Raw genomic sequence first — 23,604 nt, 5'->3', positions numbered from 1 at the left:
GGAAACGATCCAAAACTTCATTATTACTAGCTTTACACTTAAAAGTCCAAATACTACCTGAAAGTATTTGAAGTTGAAAGATAACTATATTTCTACTGTGCTAAAAGATTCTAAAGAGTATTTTCATTTTCTATATAACCTTATTACCAAATATAAACTTACAGGCAGGATTTTATTCTTTGCTTTTATTTCCCCTAAATTTTTATGAGTTTGACAGTTTTTATGAACTTCTTATTACATTTCCTTTTTGAAGTAAAGGCCAAACTAACACTTTATCTTGATTTCATTTATCACTGAAGAGCTTAAATGTCAAAATAATTTAGAGACAATTATGTTGTAACCCCTTAGGAAAGCTTGTTTCCTACCTAAGAGATAACAGTGCCAGAAATTGATTTCTTGCAGAAATTTCATAGCACAATATTAGTCTTAGACCTAGTTTAATAACATTAAAAATATGTTTCATAAATATATTTTCAATAATATTTATTAAAAACTCTGAGAAAATCTGTGAAATTTATAAAATCACTCTATCAAAACCACTCTCTCTCTCTCTATCTATCTATCTCTGTCTATCTATCTATCTATCTATCTATCTATCTATCTATCTATCTATCTATCTATCTATCTATCATCTATCTACCATCTATCAATTGTCTAGCTATCTATCTATATGACAGAACATAAGTATTAAAAGTAAAATATTTAAGCCATCAAAAGAATTGTGAAAGTTAGTTAATATGGTACTTTTAATCACATTTAACATTTTAAAGAATACAGTTAAATTTAATGAAAAATATATGGAATATATTCAAAGAAAATCTATTTTAATTCCTTAGAGACTATAGCAGGCTGGGAATATGGTTTGGGGTAGAGTATTTGCCTAGCATGCATGAAGCCCTGGGTTCAGTTCCTCAGTACCACATAAACAGAAATATAAACAAAAAAATGAAAAAAAAACAACCCAGGAATTGTGCTGTGACTCAAGTGGTAGAGTGCTAGCTTTGAGCAACAGAAGCTCAGGGGCAGTGCCCAGGCCCTGAGTTCAGGACCAAGGACTAGCAAAAAAATGAAAAAAAAATAGAAATATCAAAATATATGAAACATCAACAGAACTTGTTAAAACATCCCCAAACAGATGTATATATGAAAATAATCACTTGGGTTGCTTTATTTTGGATAATACTATTTTAATGTTAAACTAAATCAAAACTATCAGTCAGTATGCATATTAAGATACTCATATTAGATCATTTTGTTTCTTTCAGACTCTTGAGTTTCTGACTAGAAGATAAACTTTTATTCCTTGCTGATTTTATGGGAGAAAATTTTGACCTCAGAACGTGGAGATGAGGTTGCTATGGAAACTGGTTACTCTGCTGCCACTCATAAACCCTTGTGCAGGTAAACTGTTCTATTATGAGTTTAGATTGATAAATATATTGGCATTGTATTTCTTCCTCAAGGTGAAACAACTTTCAAAATGCACAATGTGCATGTTGCTTGAATGACTAAATGATAAAAGTTTTGAAGATAACCTTTATGCAAATACAGGGAATTTTATCCTTAGAAACATACAAATACTCTTTAAAAATAACCAGCAAAAAATAACTTACTTCTTGTCAAGTGTGACATTTCATAATAAAAAAAAGATTAAATTATCTTCAATTAACAAAGAAGGATTATTTTTCAATTGCATTATAGTGAAGGCTTTATAAAACTCAATGAAACATTTCTCTCCAATTTGTAATTCATGATGGATAAAAGCATTATTATGGAAAAATGCTGCAGTAAAATACAAGTAAAAAGTGATATGGAGTATTCATTCAAAAGTTAAAATAACCTTAGAAGTTTTTTTTTTTCCTTTCTTTTTCAATAAGTAACAAAACACATCAGAGTGGATTCATTTAAGAAAAAAAATGTCTATTTTAGGTGATAGCTCTATGGGTGAAAATGGTAGAATGAATGGGTCCCACTGTTCTATGCTTTTCTATCTCTCAGATCACCTTAATTCATGTGAGGCAAAACATCGGGGCCCTATAACATTCCCTGTAGGGACAAAGAGGCTTCCTAGACCTTGGTCTAAATGGTCCTTCATCCTCTGGAGTCTGAGATGTTGGACTGGATGGTTGTTCAGGCTTCTAAAAGTGAGTTGAAGAATGCCTTGTATGGGAAATGCTGGGAACTCTGTCCTTCCCGTGGCATTCTTTTGACTACTACTAGTCACAGGACGCGCCTATACAATTAACAGTGTGAGAATACTCATCTTTTGAGAGAAGAGCACTGTAAAGAGCTATGTGGATAGAAAAGGGAAGAAATGTAGCTGTATTTTTTGTGTGTGTTTGTAAATATTCCACCTGGGTATGTAAAGATCACACTATTCTTAGTTGTCCAGTTTACCTGCCTAAGCTGTTGCATTGGCAATGACCTTGAGCATGAATGTCGATTAGGTCATCTGATTGTCAGAGAAGCCCTACTACCATTATCATGAAGCTTTGTCCTGACTGCTTGATGAGCAACATGATTGATGACTCATATATTCATAACACAGCATTCTGTGTTAGGAGACAAACAGGAACAAACATCATAATTCATAAGGCTAAAATACAGTAATTGTAAGAGACATATATTTCATAACAATTCCACAGTATGGAAAGATACAAGAATGCTGAAATAGCCAGAAAGCAAGTAGAAACATCAAAAAACATGCAAAGGTATTTTTCCCTTGGTGAATCTAACAGCTAAAAGTACTTGTCATGTTTATTCAAAGCGATCATGTTGTTTTCATTAATGTCACTTTTTACTCTGCAGCAAAGATTCCAAATTAAATCATAATGTGTTCCTTTTCTTGGTAATTGATTACAAAAAGACAGCAGACTCATCAACATAACCCCAAATTATGTGTGTGTGAATAAGAATTCCATCTCTCTCCTTAAGTTCGAGCTTCCCGTCAAAATTCAGCATTAACATTTTGCCCTTTAAATGTATATATTAAATTAGCATAGGTCTCTAAAAGAACTTTTGTGTTACATTATAATACATTACTATTCTCAGAACACATATCAAATCATAGAAATATTCCAACTCTCCTATTAACTTTTATTTATCCAAATTGGATATGATTCAACATGTCCTTTTGGTTAATCCTAAAGGGAAAAATAATTGTATGTCCTTGGTGCACAATTTCATTGTGAAAGAACAAATTGTATCTGTTTTGTTTAAGCTGGAGTTATTTAAATAAGATAATGTAAGCTAAATATTTCCCCAAGGGTAAAGATGCTGATAATGTTTTACACAAGAGAACACTGCTTTAAATCTGTTTGTTTTATAAGAGATTTCATGTTGTCTCATCCATTTGTAGGTACCATGTTAGTTTAGAAAATCAGACTGTATAATGATAGTGCTTCATTTCTGCATATATTTGTAACACCTTGGTTTTCCAAAGTTTACTTTTTATTCATTTTGAAAGGTTAGGAAATCTGTCACAATCATGTACTTTTTCATTCTTGTTTTCACTAGGAAGTATGTTTTTTAAATATAGGGCATATTTAGGAAGTCACAGTAAATGGAGAACAATGTTCAAATGTAAGCCAATTTTCTTCCTTGTAGACAATGTACACGTAATTTTCACAAGGAAATACTTTCTTCTTTCACTCACTCCGACCTCCTCTCTTCTTCAGATTAGTGCCAAACAATACAACTGGAATAAACCTGGATGGCTATTAATCAGAAGCTGATAAATTAGTTGATACTATAATGTCCTATGTTAAAGAAATCTAAACTTTTCAAATATGGTTTAATCGTACATTTTCCAATAATGAAAAAAGTGGCTCAGATATGCCATTTTTAAATGTCTTTACATCTTACTCTATGTTAAACTTTGGGTCTTAAATATCCACCAATCATCAATGTGATAGCAGTTTATTCCCCAGCCAGGTTCTGGGAGTTGTAGAACCTCTATGAGGTCTTCAGGTCAATGAACTAGAAAATGATGGTGGGATTTCAAAATGTTTTGCTTTTTATCTTCCTAGCCATAAGGTGAAAAGTTCTTCCACCATTATATTCCTTTCACCACAGCCTTGAAAGCAACAGTGCTAACTGATCAAGACAGGAGCCTCGAACACCATCAGCCAAACCTGGCACTGCTGGCTCACACCTATAATCCTAGCTACTCAGGAGGCTGAGATCTGAGGATCACAGTTCAGAGCCAGCCCAGGCAGCAAAGTCCATTAGACTTTTTTCTCCAACAAACCACCAGAAAACTGGAAATGGCTCTGTGGCTCAAGTGGTAGAGCACTAACCTGGATCTGAAAAGCACCCAGGCCCAGAGTTCTAGCCCCACCACCGACAAACATAAAACAAAAAAAAAAAACAAACAAAAAAACAACAACAACTGAGGGCCAAGGATGCATTTTCTTTTTTGATTATCTCAAGTGTTTGTTATGGTAAGAAAACTCACTAGCACATTATGGTATTATGTAAAATTTTAGAAATTTTAGGCCGCTTTGGAAATTCCAGTTCAAATCTTACAAATGGGCTTTAAAAAATATTCTAAATAAGCCAGGTGTCAGTGGCTCACACCTGTTATCCTAGGTATGCAGAAGGCTAAGATCTGAGGATCACTGTTCAAAGCCAGCCTGAAGCAGAAAAGTCCATGAGACTCTGATCTCCTATTAACCACCAGAAAACTAGAAGTGGTGCTGTGGCTCAAAGTGGTAGAGTGCTAGCCTTGAGCAAAAAGAGCTCAGGAACAGTGCCCAAGCCCTGTTCAAGACCCAGGACCAAAAAGTTAAATAATATTGTTAATAGAGTAAAAGTTTGAGACTATGCCTAGAATAAAAATGACAATCAGCTAAGTGTGTTATAATTTATTCAGTGGGTCATAGAAACTGTAGTTTTTCATAACAGTGCATAGAATAGTGAATGGCTGACTATGAAATCAAGCAAAACAACTGACAGTAATTATTATTAGTTGTAAAAAATGAAGGAATATGGTTTTCCTACTATTCAGTATACATCATATCTTAACAATTGCCACTTAACAATTCCTATTTTACTTTTGCTACTATAACAAAAGGATTTGTAAATGGTACCTTTAGTGTAATTCTCTTGGCTCATAGATGCAAGTAGTTCATTTGTGCATCATTTCTATTGATTTGTTATTGATTGATCATACATATACATAAATATACATGTGTACATATATGGCTTTCTTTTACAATTATGATCAGAACACCTTTTTTGGGGGAGGGGATCCGGTCATGGGGCCTGAACTCTGGGCCTGAGCACTGTCCCTCAGCTCGTCAGCTCAAGGCTAGCACTCTACCACTTGAGCCATAGCACCGCTTCTGGCTTTTTTCTTTTTGCTTTTGTGGTGCTAGGGAATCGAACCTAGGGCTTCATGCATGCAAGGCAAGCGCTTTACCACTGAGCTACCTTCCCAGCCCTACCAGAACACCTATTTAAGTGAAAAATTAAAGAAGAATTGGCTCTTCAGTATGAAGCTTAGTTTTGTCAGAGGGACTGAATAATTCATGGATGTAGTCATAGAATTAGTGACACTTATTGGCAGAATAGAATTAAAAGCCTTTTTTAAACAGTCTAACTATTGCATTATGTCATCAGGGCTTAATTAACTGGTTTTTCCTATTATTTTAATTACTCTTGAGGAATAAACTGAGTATTGAAATCTTTTCTGCCACCATTATCATGTAACATCTACTGGCAGATGTGTTTATATTATTCTAAAAATGTCTCTCCCAAAGTAATTGATTTTAATAATTCAGTGAAATTATCTAGGGCTGATAACATTTTCCTATAGTTTGCCATTTTATAAATGAGATAGACTGAAGGAATAAGGGAGAAGATGAACCCCTTGCTAAATACTCAGAAAAGGTACTATAAGAAGGGCTCATCAAGAAATATGTATGAATGCTTGAATCTGACTCTGCCTCAAACACTTTTACTGAATTGAACCAGAGTAAATGCACTACCTGAGAGAAGTCTTAGGAATGGAAATATACACTATGGCTATGATTTCTTCAAAGACAGTCATGTATCTCTTAGCAAATCCATGGATATTGGCAGGTGTAATAAACCTGTTCTGCTCAAAGATTCCAGAAGCACAAAAAGGGTATTTTTCTGGGTCAAGGGGTGATGAATACTTGAATAGATCATAACCCACACTCTGCCTGCAGTCTTGTTCAGATTTATTGTTAGCATAATAGCACCTTTAGGAATGGAACACCTAGCTATACTTTTAAACCAGGTGACATCTTTGCAATTTCTAATAGAGATGGCCCAATTTAGAAATGCTGAAAATACCATTTTATGCAATGTCCACTGACAGTGATGGTTATGTGATTATCCAAACTCCTTCTTAAATAATTGATTCTTAAACCCTAAATGGAATTGTTTCCTAGGAATGATAACAAGGTAGTTAAAAAGTTAAAAAAATAATGAAAAATATGAAAGTTCTGTTTTGTCAGCATTGAAAAGAAATGATTGGTATGCAGACTGGGTAACTATGGGAAATGCTGGCCCTGGTGGAAGGGAATGTGATAAATAGTGTTTTCAAGAGGAAGTGTATGAAAGACAGGGTCCGATTTTCTATAGAGGTGAAACATCAGTTATTCTTTTTATTTGAATGGAATTCATAAATAGCCACAACTTGACAATATCATGAGGAATTGATAGAATTTTTTCTTCCCCTACTGAAAATCAAACTCCTTAACATGGCCAACAGAAAAAAAAACATTAAACAATTTGTATTCCTTCCTGATTTTCCAACTCAGAACATACTAAGCTTTTCTTTATGCATTACATTAGAGCTATGATGTCTGTGTGTGTGTGTGTGTGTGTGTGTGTGTGTGTGTGTGCCCTGAGCCTCTTGCTCTTTCTTACCATTTTTTGCTCAAAGATGGTGCTCTGTCACTTGAGCTATACCCTCCCTTTGGGACCTTTTGTTTACAGACTTTTCTTGAGCGATGGTCCGCAGGCCTCAGTTTCCTGAGTAATTAGAATTATAGGTATGCGATACCAAAGCCTTGCTAATCCTTTATTTTTTATGCTCCCAGAAACGTCAAAACTGTTCCCTGTTCAGTGTCTTTGCACTTCTTATTGCATTTTCTGCAAACTCTTCAAATCTTCCTATCACTGTCTTTTTCTATAACACTCTCTCAGATCAGTCTCTCCTATCGGCTACCTGCCTTAGGATCTTGGGTCAGCATTTGTCTGACTATATTGGATGTAGTCACCTTTTGTTACTATTGTTGTTGCAATAGTCAATGAACTTGTCATTATCTGAAACTAATCTATGTGTATGTTGGTTTACATTGCTTACACATAAAATAATATAAACACTAAGTAAGTACAAACAGTACTATTCATGTGGCTGCATCCTACATGCCCATCCCACAGTACCTGATACATAGCAAACGTTCAGCAAATATTTTTAAATTAATGTGTAAATGATTAATCTCTCCAATGAATCCCCTTATCCCTATGTAGAAACAGTCTAAAATTCCAGAATGTTGTGAGCAATTTTACTGGATAGTATTCGGATCTCTTTGTAGGCATAGTGTTAGGCTTCTTTTGTTGTTGTCACTATAACAAAATATCTGGCAGAAACAATTTAAGGGAGGAAGAGTTTAGGATGGCTCATTGATTCAGATGTTTTAATCAACGGTGGTATGGCCCTCATGTTTGGGTAGAGTATCATAGCAGCAGGAATATTAGAGAAGGGCCTTCATTATCTCACTAAAGGCAGGAAGACAGCCAGTGAGGCAAAAGAAAAGTGATAAATACATAATATATCGCACCTATCAATAACAGTGTTTAAACATATATAACATAAAAATATAACATGTATATTACTTTAATACATTATGATTGGTTATCAATTAATTAATACTATTACTTGTTATACTAATTAATAATTAATTCATTAATATATTACAATGGTAAATTGTTGGTAATATGTTATCAATATCTTTGGTGGTGTGTCACAAGTAATTTAACTCTTGAAAACCTTTGGTTTGTATTTTATCTTTAGAGGTAGTCACTCCTTTGTAATTTCAGTGTAATCAATTAATTTCCTATTATTTCTCCTCAAAGCCTTTACAGTAGCTCCCTAAGAGTCCCTTCTACCCCTGCCCCTTCCATTCGTAGCCATCTTCTATATAGTTTGTTGACTCTCATCTGTGGACCAGTCTTCAATCAAGCACAACTGATTTTGTCATTACTCTACATCAAGACCTTCAGAGATCCTATTTCCTCTGAAATTCATACTGTCTAATCAAGCATTCAAATTCAATTTTCTTTGACAAATATTGGAAGTTCTCTGATTAATTCAGTTCAACCTGTGTCAAGGGCCACACCTCTCTTATACTCCTTCCTGAATTCTTCATTCATATCTGACTGTACCACTGTGTCTGGTATGTTTTCATTCTTTACCCCCAGTATTATTGTCCTTCAGATCTATGTCAAATAAAACTACTCACAGACAAATACAAATGGTATACTCACACTGAACCATCCTTCATGCAACAGTTTCTCCTTTTCCTTCAGCTCTGATTACAGAAGAAGAATTTTGTCATCTCCATGGTCTTTGCTTGCAGTCAAATCATGTTTGTCAAATTCATAATTATTCTGAGAAACATATTGTATTTACTGCCATAGAAAATAAATTTGTTATCACAGAATGTTCATTCCTAAATGGAAAATAGAAACTAGCCCTTAACATTTGATTACATTCTAGTGTGTTGTAGTTTATAAAATATTTTATGTAAAGTGTTGTGTTGTTGTCATTTTCTGAGTTGATAGTTGGTAGAAAAGGGGTGATTATCTCTTTGCTGTAGCTAAGGAAACAGATTCAGAGACAATGCCTGGCATTTCAAAGACTATAGGAAAAGACTATACAAGACCATACAAAATTATGAAAATATATGGATAAACATTGTTGAGTTTATAATAGGATTAAATTTATGTTAATTATTAAAAATTTGGAGATCAGTTATTTGTAGAGGCCAGCTTCTGCTAAGAGTATAATACTATTTTTATAAGCAAGCTCATAAACAGAGCTATTATTAACGTTAAAATATATAAACTTAAGCCAGGTACCAATGGCTCACACCTCCAATGATAGCTACTCAAATGGCTCATATACAAGGATTGTAGTCCAAAAGTACTTAAGGGAAGAAAATTCCACAAGACTCCCCAATTAGCCAAAATCAGGCTAGAATAAACGATGTCTCAAGTGGTGGAGCACCACCTGGGAACTACAAAGCCAAATGAGAGTAGGGGCCATGAATTCAAGCCTCATACATATATGCATAAAATATGACATATGTCATATTATGTTATTATATATTATACATAATATATAATGAAAAACAATGCATGTTTTAAATTTTGCCTCTAAATTGTTCTAGCATATTTTACTATCATTTATGATCTTGAGGATATTCCTATTTGTTTACATCTGTATGTTGAAAGGAAGACATGAAGGTGAACTATTTTCTATCTCTTCCCAAATCCTCACATCATGTAGTTTGTTTTAAATCAACCATGGGTTATTTTCACATCATAAGAAATTAGCTAAAGCTACAAATTATCACTTCTTTTAGAGTTGATGATGAACATTTTCATTCTATCAATATAATTTTGAGGCTGAGAAATAGTTTAAGATAATGTCACAAATGAGAAATAAATAAAATTATAGAGGACAGAGTTATTGGATTGGGGGTTATTCTAATTGTCATGCCATGGTTGACTTGCAACCAAACATTGGCCAAGCTTGTAAGTATGTCTTAAAACTCAGCAAAGCTTTCTCTGAGAATTAATTTACTGCTGTCATATAAAAAAGGTGATGTACTTTATTATTTTATTTGTATTCCATTTATGCATAGTATTAGTAAAAATTGTTATCAAATTTTATATATATATATATGTATGCAATTACATATACATATACACATTTATATGTACTCTACAATTCCACAAGCATACTTCTTGGCTAATCCACTCTTTATTTTCTAAACACTTTTTATATTTAGCCACATTTTTAGTAGAATTATGTTCTGTTGTGTAGATTTTTTGGGTGCAGAAAACCAGCCAATGAAGTTGGAACTAAGACCATGGTGACCCCTGGAGCACATGTGCATGTATGCATGTATGCATGTACATCATTCACCTATGTATATATTATCTGCTGTATTGCACTAGATGCTGCTGTTTGTTCTCTTTTACTCTTTTAACTTTTAGATTTTAATTTTTTTGCCCCACAAAATCTTGGGATTAGAAATATGTTTGTCTCTGAAAAATATCTCAATCAAAAAATGTATCTATTAGGTTACAAGAAAAACAGATGAAGAAAGAGGCTCTTTCTCACATGTAATTAAACACCAAACCTCCCTTTTCTAAAGCTTGCAGATGACAACAGGTGTTTCCTCCTCACTTTGCCAGGAGCTCACAATAGAACAGATTTACTATGTACAGAACTAAAAACAACATTTTAGTAAAGAACAAAACCCTACTCAAATGTTCTGATTAGCTCTATAATCAGTTCTGCATGGTGAGCCAGGAAACAATGAGGACTTTTTGTATCAGTTAGGGCTGGGAGCTTTGTTTGTTTTTGTTTGTGTCTTTTACCTGTATTTGCATACATAGGAATTTCAGAAAGCACTTATAATCAAACAACACACCCTTTGTGGTTGGATCTTTCCTGGGCCTCCATTGTGTAGTTGGAAGTGAGAAAGACATAAAACACTAAAGCTCCTCATAGGAATTATATTCAGAGTCCCCAGTAATTAACGAAAGAGTGCTTCCTGGGAGCAAATTACTAGATTCTGTTGCATGGTTCAGCCTCTCTTAGTAATTGCCAATTGTCTTTCCACCACAATCTCTTTATATAGCTTGCTAAACTAACTCTGAGGCCAAGGTCCTAATTTGATATATACATTCCTGGCTTGCCAGCAATTTGTTTTGTTAACCAGACTCTCTACCTCTCATGAATAAAAGTTCACGGTTGGTCAAGTGATTTGTTATTCTGGGACAAACTATATGACCATGTTATTTTTAATCATGCTATATATTTAAGAATGTATTTCTCTAGCTAAAGGGTGGAAGGACTAACACAGATTGGTCTAGAAAACAAGGTCCACCAAACATACTTTCTACCCAACTGCTAAGTTTTCTTGTTCCCAATTAGTTTGATATTTTCCTTTGGGCACCCACCCATTTTTTAAAAAAATATTTCCACAACATCAAAATCATATTAAATGAGGAGGTAGGGAAGGAAAAGAAAAAAGAACTAAAATCAAACCATTTAAAATGAATTATTTCATTTATAGAGAGATATCTATATATAGATAGATAGATGAAAATATATCTAAAGAAATCTCTATATGTAGCTATCTCTAGATATCTATCTATATGTCTATAGATAGATATCTAAAGATAACTATCTATATGGCTATAAGCTTCTTTTTTTCTTGATTATCCCTTGAAGATAAACAAATGTATAAACTTTGCCCAGGAGAACACAGCAGCCATTCCCAGTTCTGATTCTCCATGATTTGAAAATGTAGATCAGGACACAACATTACAATAACTTTAATAGCCCTGATGAAAGACAAAAGCAAACACAACAACAAATGGTAACAATGGAGTTTCTTTTTGCTAAGGAGACCCTATGGGACTTATTGTGAATCTTACTATTCTGTTATGCTTTTACTTTGGGTGTCTATAAATGAACTTCTTTCTTTTTTTTCTTTTCTTTTTCTTGGGGGTCCGGTCGTGGGGCTTGAACTCTGGGCCTGGGCTCTGTCCCTCAGCTCTTCAGCTCAAGGCTAGCACTCTACCACTTGAGCCACAGCACCACTTCCAGCTTTTTTCTTTTTGCTTATGTGGTGCTGAGGAATTGAACCCAGGGCCTCATGCATGCAAGGCAAGCGCTCTACCACTGAGCCACCTTCCCAACCCCATATAAATGAACTTCTATGATCCATTTAGTTCATCAAGCAATTTCTGATGGTTACAGTTGTCCCTCATTATATCTCAGTTCACTAATTGCAAGTTTACAGTATCAAAGGTTTTTTTTAAAAAATTATATCTAATTCTGTATGGTAGAGTTTTCACTATACTATAACATTTTTCTGTATATAGGCATTTATATGGTATTTATGATTTTAATAATTTTGCCTGAAAAATTTAAAACAATGTAAAAATATTAAAAATGTTAATGAGCTTTATTTAATAAGAGTGGTAAAGGTTTATAGGAGAGTGGGAAGGGTTTATAAAGAGTTAAAATATATGTAAAGAATAGAATAAATATAATGCTGCCACTTTGTGGATTTTCACCTATCACGGGGATCTATGGAAAGTAACACCTGTGATAGGTCAGGGATTTCTGTATTTTGAAAATATCAGTTGATAGCATATAATCACACATGGATAATGCTTCAAAACTCTAGAACTGTTGTTAAATATCACTAGTCTAAGGCTATGCTATGGCCACATGCCCAGGCTTTCAAAGGTCATTGATTTTTCAGTCCATCTGTCAATATGATCAATCAGTTAATTCACAGAAATACTCAGCTACTACAAACAAACTCTTAATGTATTGAGACAACTTGAAACGTGTCTCAAAGCTGATGGGGTAACCACTTAACCAATCTATAGTCAATTGACTCATCACAATTTACACTGTTGCTTATTTTCAGTGGGAAACTAAAAATCAGGAGAAATCTGCACTAGGAAATAATAGCACCAATAGAGTGATAGTCTTGGACTGAATAGAATTGCTTTTCCTGGATTCTCTGTGCTTCTCTGTGTTGTTCTGGGTTAGAAGTGACCCAAGGAGAATCTGTGTGAGATTCACAAAGTAGAAATGACTACAGTAGGTGAAAATGGTATGGAAGTGTGTTTGAAGGGAGGAGATAGAGGAGGAAGGGAGTCTGGGAGGAGAAAAGCTCAGATAAACTTGCCCTTGGTCCCCTCCTTCATATTTGGCTTTTGTCCCAAGTGCTGGCACTGCTGACCATTCAGGATGCAAGGCCTATCACCATTTTCAGAGGAAAATCCCTTTCTCTCTCACAAGCCTACTCTGGCAGCTAGACTTGGCTGTCTTTTTAGATTCTTTGTGAAATCTGGCAGTTTGCCTGCTTCAGTGACCCAGTATTCAGCATGACTGTCATTCTTGACCTCTTTTGAGGCCCCATTTCCTTCTCTCTCCAGTTGTATAAGATCTTCTTCCCTAAAACAAAGCTTTCATCCACATTATCAGTAGTACTTTTACATACTTGATGGAAAACCTGACTCACATAATTCATGTTTTTTTGTAGTTAGTGGGGAGAAAGAATCCAAATCATCCTATGATACCTTGAATACTGAGGTTATCAGGGGTGTACAGTGTGACTAGTACACCGACTAAATCCTTTGCAACTAGTAAGAACAGTATAGAGAGCACCGATTTTTGTATTTTCTCTTCCTATATTGAGTCAATTGCTATCATTAATTATCTGTAGTTGTCAGGAGATAATTCCTCCTTATCATCCTAACCTCTTCTGAACCATTTGCTAATCACCCAAAACAGCTTTAGTTTTCAGTTTTCCTGTTGTACAATGGATTCATGTTTTATCGCTAGGGATAATGTGGTAATTCACAAACAAATAAAGGACTGGAGGTGCTTTAAATCACTGCCAATCTTGGTGTGTGTGTGTGTGTGTGTGTGTGTGTGTGTGTGTGTGTGTGTGCATGTGTGCTGGTACTGACTGCTTGAATTCAAGACCTCTGTTAGCTATTTTTGCTCAAGGCCAGTACTCTATCACTTGAATCACGCCTCCATTTCCTTGATTTACTTTTGAATTGGTTATGATATTTAGACCTTTAGCCGCTCACAAAAAGAAAATTGGAAGCCAGTATAGGGGACTATAGGCCATAAAAGAAAAGAGGGTGATACGTTTTTGTTTTAATGTTAGCAAATATGCAGTGTAGAGAACATTTTCCCACATGATTTCAGTTACTGCCTGTGATTTTGAGTACTTTTTGAAAAGGCAGAGGTGTCATGTGTTTTTCTTACGTGGGCTTGAACTCAGGGCCTTATTCTCTAATACAACTTTTTCTTCCCCCTTCATGGCACTTGAGCTACATCTCTACTTCTGACTTTTGGTTGAATATTTAGAAATTAAGTGTCTCTCGGATTTGTCTTCAAACCTTTTCTTCAAATTGGTTTTAAACTTCAATGCTCAGATCTCAGTCTCCTGAGTAGCTATAGGTATGAACCATCACCACCCTACTCCAAGAACTGGACACAAAGCAGGTACTGGCACTGTATATAGTGTTGGATTCACTGAAGCATGTTACCTCCCTAATGAGGTAAAGTCCTGGGCTCTGATTGCTTCCTTTCCCATTGTTTCACCCTGCATCTCTCAGAGGAGACTGAAATCATCTTGTTTTCACTGTTACCTTCTTCTGTCACTCTAACAATAGGAAATCATAGGAGTTATGTGTTTCTTATTATGGCTAGAATATAGTGCCCTATCCCAAGGCTTATCTAAGTTTGGCCTCCAATGTAAGCAATGCTCAGAAGATGGGACTTTTAGAGAAGGAAGAATGGTAGGAGTTCAGGGAAGGGAAGCTGTACTATAATGAGGCCATGGCTGAGAAAAAAAAACTAAATTCTAAAAACAATGTGATTCCATTAGAGAATCAGTAAAAGACTCCTTTCTTTTACTTAGCCTAGCAGTCTGCCACATTAAATATTCTTTAATAAATTTAGGTATTTCTAAATGCTTGATAAAGGGACATACCAAAAGAAAAGACCACATCAGCTAAGGGCTGGCTCAGCTGTGGAGTGGCAATGTTGAGCCTTAGAATTATATTCAAGGCATCTTCCCTTTGCTGTTCTCTGCTCTTTTCTGATTCTATCCACATCCAACTTTAATCCTCCATGCTCGTGAGATGATCTAGATTTTGACTGCATCGTTAGCTTTTGATGGACACTGTAGAAAACGATGAGAATTATTCATCTTTCTCTAGCACAAACCATACTTAAGAAGAGGCTAAAAAAATAATAGGAAGAGGTTTTGTGGTCAAGTTTCAGAGCTGAATTGGAAAAGGAATTCTGAATACTGTAATAGCCTTGTATCTTGCTATTTCCTCTTTTTAATTTTCAGAATGGATTTATGCTCTTTAAATGAATGGACAAAATTTAACCAGTTTGGTGTTGCTTAACTAGATGGTCTCAGAGCTTCTGGCATTTTTCTCACTGAACTACTAAGAACTTGACCTCAAATTTCTGCTTCATTAGATACAATTTGGTCGCTCTGAGTTTCCAAACATGGCCAATAATTCTGATTTTCATAAATAACAAATTGCTTATCAGTAACCAGTTATATATGAGTGGCTAATATTATATTCATCTTAAGTCTTACTAGAAAAAAATCCTATTTTTAATATTATCACTCACTTATGCTGTTCAAAGTTGTTTATATTATCCCAATTATTAAAATATTATTAGAAAATAATAAAAAATTAGAAATTATTAGAGCTGGGTATTGGTGGCTCATACCTATCATCCTAACTACTTAGCAAGCTGAGATGTGAAGACACAGATTGGAAATCAACCCAACAGATCAAGTTGAGAGATTCTTATCTCCAACTCACCTGCAAAAAATCCAGAAGTGAAGGTGTGGTTCAAGTGATAGAACCTTAGGCTTGAATGTAAATGTGAGGCCCTGAATTCAACCCAGGCCAGCAACATATGTATGTGTATGTATGTGTGTGGTATATATGTACATTATACAGTAGAAAGAACATTCTTTCTCCTCTACAGTTGGAAAAATAAAATAAGGGAATGGCAGAAGGAGCTTAAAGTCTTCAGCAGAAATGCTTCTAAATCCCAGAATGTCTATCTAAATAACCAATCTCAAATGCTGACTCTACTGTCCTATGACTTCAAGAATTTCAAATTTTAGGAAGGTGGAAGACTTCTTGTCAAAACTGGGTAGAGCCTGTGCTAGCCATATGTGTGTGCATATTTCATAATGAATTCATAGTTCATCACAATAAAATCTTGAATGAACCATGTTTCAGCAGATCACCTATTTTTGATAGGAGAGTCAGGTTTGGGCTGGGTAAACTCAGCTCTTATAGATGAGAAAGCAAAGGCAAGTTTCGCTCTACAGACCTATCATGAGGCAAGCTGTCTCTTTTTAAAATGATTTAGAGGCAGCTGGCCTCTTGTCGGCTAGTGTGTTTGTGTCTGGCTTGGTCATTCATCATCAGAAGCAGGACTCTCTGCCATGTCCTGTTCCTGGAAAGTCTTTCTCCAGGACTGGATGGGTTCAAGCCAAGGTCTGTGCTTGCAATACAGAACTCAGCACTATTTATATCACACCAGAACTGACTTGGTGCCACTGTCCACTTAACCTGCTTGTCTTCCTATTTGGAGAGGCTCTTTCCCTTCCGGCTTGTCTGCCAGCTGTGACATCTCTCCTCACACACGTCAAGGAGAAGACATTTGTAAAGATCACTGCTTTGCCCTAACAGAGTATAGCCTCCTCATTGTACTTCTCCACAGAGATGGTGTATAAAACGGTTCCTAATGGTTGGTAGTGAGGTTGTGTCCATGCCGTTCTGCTTGTGTCTCTCTGACTCATCTCTGGCTTCTTCATTTGCGAACTTTATCCTTTTGCTAAATGTCCATGTGAGAAGGAAGTTTGCATTCACAGTTTGCGTGTGAATGCACCAGGAAAATCCACTTTGCTGAAGCTTGGTGATAAGAGCCTAACGTGTTGTAACTGCTTTATGGGAGGTGTTTCGGGTAATCCTCAGGAAACCCTAAAGCCAGTGAGCACTATGAGTTCCCATTGTAAACAAAGGATGTGGATTTAAGAAAAACAAAACAGCTAGTGGGTACCACGTTGGAATGTATCCATTCCCAATGCTTAACACTGATCCAGTGCACATGCCTTCCTGCGAGCATCTGAGTATTGGTTTGTAGATATCCAATTGGTGTTATCTTTGATTATTCAGTCAGCGATACTGTTTTCTTCCTCATTTTATTTTGTGGTGAATGAGATGCATGCATTTCTAGATTCTTCATGGAATATAAAATATATTAAAGTTGAAACCATCTCTGGAACTACCTGTGTGTTGATATTTTTCCTGTGGAAAATAATAGACAAGATTACTATTCTTATCTGGGATACGTTGCTACTTGCTCTCTAACCCCTAAAACGCGAGGTGAGCTCTATAGACTTCAGTTTCCTTATATACAAAACAGGTGGGGTTGGAATGAAGAATTTCTAATTCCTTTCTGTTTCTGACATTTTGTATTGCCCTCTGACAGAAGGCATTTGTGTCTCACAAAGGAGAACACACCAATAATAGGAAATTCTACATTCACATCTACTTAACTTTGTACTCATTCAAATATCTCCATAGTACCTCTCTCTAGAGATTCCTAGCACTTACTTAATCTAATATAGCCCTTTATAAAATGTGTCTTCTCTGTGAATCTCAGCTTGAGGCATTCTATGGAACCCACACAATACATTCACTCTACAGAAGCTTGATTTTTTTCCCTTAAGAATTTCCTGTTCATTTAGCTACAGCCAGAGGTAAAGCTAACAATTTGTATGTCTCTTCAGAAGCACCCGAACTGCTAAATGTCTTTTAATTGGCATGGGAGCTTGTAAGATGCCTTTTGAGAGGCAATGGGAAGAATTATTTTCTTAATTACAAAGGTATAGAACAGATACTTTCAGAATGCTTGTTTGGAGTGGAAGGAACTCCACTCCAAAATGAAATTGTTTAGCCCCATCTCAGAAAATATTCCAGGTTTTCTATGGAAAACATTCTCCTTTCCTATAGTCAGTGTGAGCCTGAAAATTAGATGATGGAAATGACAAAGTCTGAATCCTTCCTACTAAAATCAGAATCACAATTCTGTTAATAATTAAAGGCCACACCAACCTCATAAACTCTAATACCCATTCAACAATGGGTCCTTTATCTTCTCTGTGCTGAAAGTCACTCCCATGTAGAAAGAGCTAATGGCCAATGCTGAATTCACTTGTAACTTGTCTAGTTCATTCAACCTACCTTCACACAATATGGATGGATGATGGATGGATGGATGGATGGATGGATGAACGGATAGATAGATATAGATATTGTATATTCCAGAGATTTTTTTTATCCTTATACAGAAAGAGAGACAGAGACAGAGAAAGAGACAGAGAAAGAGACAGAGACAGAGACAGAGATAGAGGGAAGATAGATAGAGGCATTTAAAGACTATTATATTCTGTTTGTTTTCCTGGGTTTGAGGCTTCTTGCTTGGCAGATAGCTGCTCCACCACTTGAGCCATAGGTCCAACACTATTTTATTTTAGTTATTTTTCAGTTAAGGTGTCCTGTTTTTACCTGGAACTGACCTTGGGTTTGGAGATTCTTACCTACAGTGCTGGAGAAGCTGGGATTCCTACACACACCATGATATCCAGCTTATTTGTTGAGACAAAGTATCACTAATTTATGGCTTTGGGTTGGCTTCAAACTATAATCCCCTTCATCTTCCAAGTAGCTAGGATGATAATGGATAGACACTATGTCTTCCAAAGATACCTATTTTGGTGAGAATATAATCAGAAACAGTACTGATCTAGAGAGTTCAAATGAGACACCTTTGAGGAAGTGACTTACTAACTGAAATCTGAATACCAATTGACCCGTGCATGGGTGTATGTGAAGGACAGACTCTAACATGGGGTAAAATTTTCCCTATATTTCTCCCCACAAAAGTACCTAGGGTAAGAATCTATAAATGAGGAAGAGTTGGTTTTATGTCTAAAGTGAGCTGAACCACACAAGTCAATATTTCCTCTACAGGTTTGTTATTAGTCAAGCAATGTTCATTTGCTCTTTGTCCCAAAGATATATATTTGTCTAGATATTTGGTTTGTTGTTTTTCCTGACATCTGTGCTCTCTGACTCAAGAGGAATTGTTAATGTGTTATTTGTCTAGTTAATTTTTGTTATTCTACAAGCAAATATAATATGTTCTTATAATTTTGTATATCAGTGGTAGAGTGCTTGCCTTGAGCTGAAGAGATGAGGGACAGTACCCAGGCCCAGAGTTCAAGCCCTGCAACTGACAAAAAATAAAAATAAAATAAATTTAAAAAATTGTATGTCACAAGTACAAACTGAAAGTCCCTAAAACTTACCTTCAGAGTGCACCAAAGAAACAAACAAAAGTCAACACTGGTACCAGCTTGAACATGCTTGATTTTGACTCATCAAGGTTGGGCCAAGTTAGTTCTTGGATAAGAGACTGGGTAAACAAATAAACAAAAATGAAAACAAGAGAAAGAAAATAAGAAACAAAAGAAAGAAAGTAGCTACAGAGAGTATTCAAAACAAGGAGAAATTCAGAGGGAGCAAAACACTCAGAGAGTAACAAAGAAAATACCAATGAGGAGAAATTATTAAGAATTGATTGATCTGGGTAAAGTTCTTTTACATACTCTTAATACCTTTCTTTCATGCCTGCGTTGATAACACAGTACTTAAAGCATACCTTAAATTCAATGAAGACATAATCTTGTTTTGTGACATTATTTCTATTGGTCCCAGACAGTGTAGGCTGATCTTTTTTTCTTCTTTTTTCCTTTCTGGTGATCACCCTAAAACACCATTCCTGCTAGTTCTGTTCTTAAAATCCATGTTGCTAAAACTTTTGTCAATGTATCTCTCAGCAAGGTGTCAAAGGGAATAGGAGAGCTTTTGTATGAATTCATCTCCACTGAAGGACTTAGCCAATTAGAAAGAGCATTGGATTTAGGAAACAAAGGACTGGTGTGTAAACTTGTTTATTTCCCAAAGCATCCATGGAGACTCCTATGTTTTGTTAGGAGGTCAGAAGAGAATAGTAGCCCTGCTGAATGCTGGGTCTCTAAGCTCTTGTGGAATTTTATTGTCTTCTTGGTCTCCTTTTCTATGAAGTACAGATCACAATACCTACTTCACTGGTCAGGGTTCCATTCCCCAGGTTTGTGTTGACATACTTTGGTGTGAATCATAAGCAAATTACCTACAACCATAATATCATAATTCTGCTTCATTTGTTTATTGTCCTACACAGGTTAGAATTCTCTTTGTGACTCCTCCCCCGCCCCCCTTCTCTACATTTCTGTAATGCCCTTGGCCTTTGTCTCTTACATTATTTTATTACTGCTTCCAGTGTTACTGCCATTTACAACTCCATGTTAATCAAAACTGTGAATTTCAGCAAAAGCAACAGTCCCTGCCTAGCTTGGTGACCTTTCTTTCCCTTTGATCCTGGCATCTGAAAGCTTTTTATACATTCTAATTCTCTTCCATTTTAATAGCTCTGTGAAGCAGTACTATTTTCTTTGACGGATAAGATCATTGAAGGTGACCTGATTTTCTCCAGAGATGCTCAATGAATAAAACACATTCCTACACAAACACCCGTATCTCATCCAGGGAGGGGGAAGAAGTTAGTGGTCAGTTCCACTATAAATATGCAAGTATTGGGAGGATCTCACATCTCAGATACTGTGATTATACGTGCCCCATCAAATTATACGAGCTGCCTTATTTAGTATTCCAAATCTTAGCTCTTTTTTGTTATTTCATCTTGCTTTACATAAAACTCAAAAACAATTTTTTTCCTTGTCAATAGCAAAATTTTTACAGCAAGAAATATAGCATTTGGTTTTTCTTTTGTATTTGTCATGCGCTCTGATAAGAGAAACATCGATTTGAGTGGAGGGACCTTGTTGAGACACAACATTGTACAGACTTCTGTGTCTCTGTGTGCTTGTGCACATCCAGGTGTCACATTCCTGCAAAGGGACTCACTTGTATCCAGAAGTGAATTGGCCACATAGGCTGCACTGTCCTTGTGACATGCTTCTGTCCTGCTAATGACTCCACGATTAAACAGCTAGGATATTCATTGGTATGGGAAATCGAGATTTAAGAGCATTATATTCTGTTCCCCCAGGCTTATCCTTTACAAAGAATCAAAACAGTAAACACAGTTGCAAAAGAATACTATGCAGAATATGCAATGTGCATCTACTCTACACATTGGTATGACTCCACATTCTCCATTTTGAAACACTTCTGCCTGCCATGACCCATATGATCTTTGTACTGTTAATCTTGACTCCACAGCATCACTACAAAGTATCTCTTCCTTGTGTTCAGTGTATTGTTTTTGTTGTTACCAAATTATCCTGATTTTCAAAGCTTAATCATTTCTAAGACATCTAGTAGAGACTGCATGCTTTCAATACTGCAGCTATTCTTTGTTAAAAGAAAAAAAAACTTGCTCAGAAATTTCCTGAGGAAGCTATTCATTGTTTTATCTCAGTATTAAAGACAGACAAAACTATTGTCCCTATGCAAGAACTTTCAGTATCTCTATTTGGATTGGACTCTGTCAGTAAATTCCTTCTTTGTCCAAGTTCAAGGAGGCCCTCCACTTAACTGACTTCCTATAATTTGTTTCCACAGTCCTAGACAAGTAGATCATGGTAGCCAGGTTGTGCTGTTCACTGAAGTTTCTAATTGTGTTCTACTATAAGGCTGAAGTGGCAATGATAGCAGCAATAGTGGACTTTCTCTTAGTGTGGAATGAAATGTTAATCACGATTCTGTATTAAAATCAAGGCAACAATTCGTCCATAGCCTATTGCTATTTTCTGTAGTTTTTTCTTGTTTGTTTTTAACCATAATTATGTAAATCAAATACAACATGTGCATATGTGATACCATATATCACACATTTCATATGGGGATAAAAGAACTGGAAAATGGATGAAATAAGCTTGAATGCTTGTGGTGTAAAATTATATTTCAGCCCCTGCCATAAAAGTATAATCCAATTGAAATGTTTATCATACATCTGTGGATGTTTGTTCTTGCATGCATAACAGCGGAAGGACAATTTAATTTCTTTCTTTTAAAAATAATCCTGGAGAGATTCATTCTGTACCTTTTCAACAGACTCAAATAGAAATAGCTCTATGGAAGTCCAAGTGGAATTCATAGAATATACTGACTTGAATAATTATTTTATTTAAACTGCATTGTTGGGATAGAAGCAAGGATGTAATTTACCCAGCTTCTCCCTATTTTTCTTGTGGGACTTAAAGTTTTGATGTTTTCAAAGAGGCTGCGATGCTTTATACACAGACATAGAATTTAAAAGGTATTATGTTGACAACATAATATTAAAACCTTTATACTTATAATTATTCATTCTAACATGAATATATAATTTTAATTTATTATCTAATTAGAATAATTCAATCTGACATGATGCTTATCTTAGGAAAAATATAATGGAAAATTAAAGGTATTTCCTAATCTAAATATGCCATGTGCCAAATTCTTCTATTAAAAGACAATTCTATAAAAATAAAAAATACAAAAAAAGAGAACCCTATAATCCAGGTGCTGGTGGCTCACACCTATAATCTCAGCTACTCAGGAAGCTGAGGTCTGAGGATCAGGATTCAAAGCCAATCCAGACAGAAGAGTCTGTGAGACTCTTATCTCCAATTAATCACAGACACACACACACACACACACACATACACACACCACACACACACACAGAAGTGGAGCTGTGGTTCAAGTGTTAGATCACCAGCCTTGAATTAAAAAAGATCAAGGACAGTACCCATGCCCTGAGTTCAAGACACAAGACCCAGGACTGACAAAAGAAAAAGAAACTAATATTTATTCAAATACCAAGGCTTAATATCTTTTGTTGACTTATTAGTAATTTTTATCATATGAAAATATAAAAGTAACAATTTTAAGTTAAAGAAGTTGGCTAGAGACTAGGCTAAAAAAAAACCCTGATGAAGACCAGCTTGTTATCATTAGTTGAATATCAAACTGTTTTACAAAGCCTCTTATTCTATTGATTTCATGATGCCTAACTGGATTTCAGATTTTTGGCATCACTCATGTTCTGTGCATTTAGGAAATATTCCCATGATCTCCCACAAATATGCTTTACATTTTAAGAGTGACTGCTTCTTGGATGTGAAGCACTGACTCTGTTTCTGGCAATCTTCCAAACAAAGTGTTGTCAGAATCACCATATTGATTTCCTGTTGCTGCCTATCAATTTATTCACATATGTAGTGGTTTAAAACAAACAGATTTAACGTGTCATGCTGTCTGTGGGTCTGTAGTTCGCACACAGGTCCTCTGAGTTCTTTGCTTCAGGTTCTCAACTGAAAGCTCTAATCAAGCTGTCAACTAAAGATCTATTTTCAAAGGCACGTGGTTGATGGCAGAACTTAGTATCTCTCCAGTACTGTTGGAGTGAGGGTCTCAGTTCCCAGTTGTATACTGACTGGAGCTGGCCCTCTGTCCCTTGCAGTGTAGGCCTTTTGACATAGTAGCTGGCTTCTTTTCATATTCAGGGTAGCTCGGTGTGCATAGGGAATAGGGTACAGAAGCCATCTTTTTTTGAGCTGGAAAGTACAATTTTGTAGGCATCTAATTAGGAGTGTGACCTTGAGCTCTGGTTCCAGTGAATCTCACCAG

The 23,604-nt window shown here is 35.7% G+C and overlaps 1 protein-coding gene across 1 annotated transcript in view; it reads left to right on the top strand.

Moving 5' to 3' along the window:
• The window catches only part of Cntn6 (contactin 6), a 252,515-nt gene that overhangs the window by 62,072 nt on the left and 166,839 nt on the right, over positions 1-23,604 (top strand). The window contains exon 2 of the mRNA XM_013010399.1: positions 1,266-1,401. Within this exon, the coding sequence (XP_012865853.1) occupies positions 1,347-1,401 (55 nt within the window). The 5' untranslated portion in view covers positions 1,266-1,346. The remainder of the gene's footprint in view (positions 1-1,265; positions 1,402-23,604) is intronic.

The sequence above is a fragment of the Dipodomys ordii genome, unplaced genomic scaffold (assembly GCF_000151885.1).
Source record: "Dipodomys ordii isolate 6190 unplaced genomic scaffold, Dord_2.0 Scaffold12, whole genome shotgun sequence".
NCBI classification, from domain to species: Eukaryota; Metazoa; Chordata; class Mammalia; order Rodentia; family Heteromyidae; genus Dipodomys; species Dipodomys ordii.
This window is presented reverse-complemented; position numbering and strand designations above follow the sequence as displayed.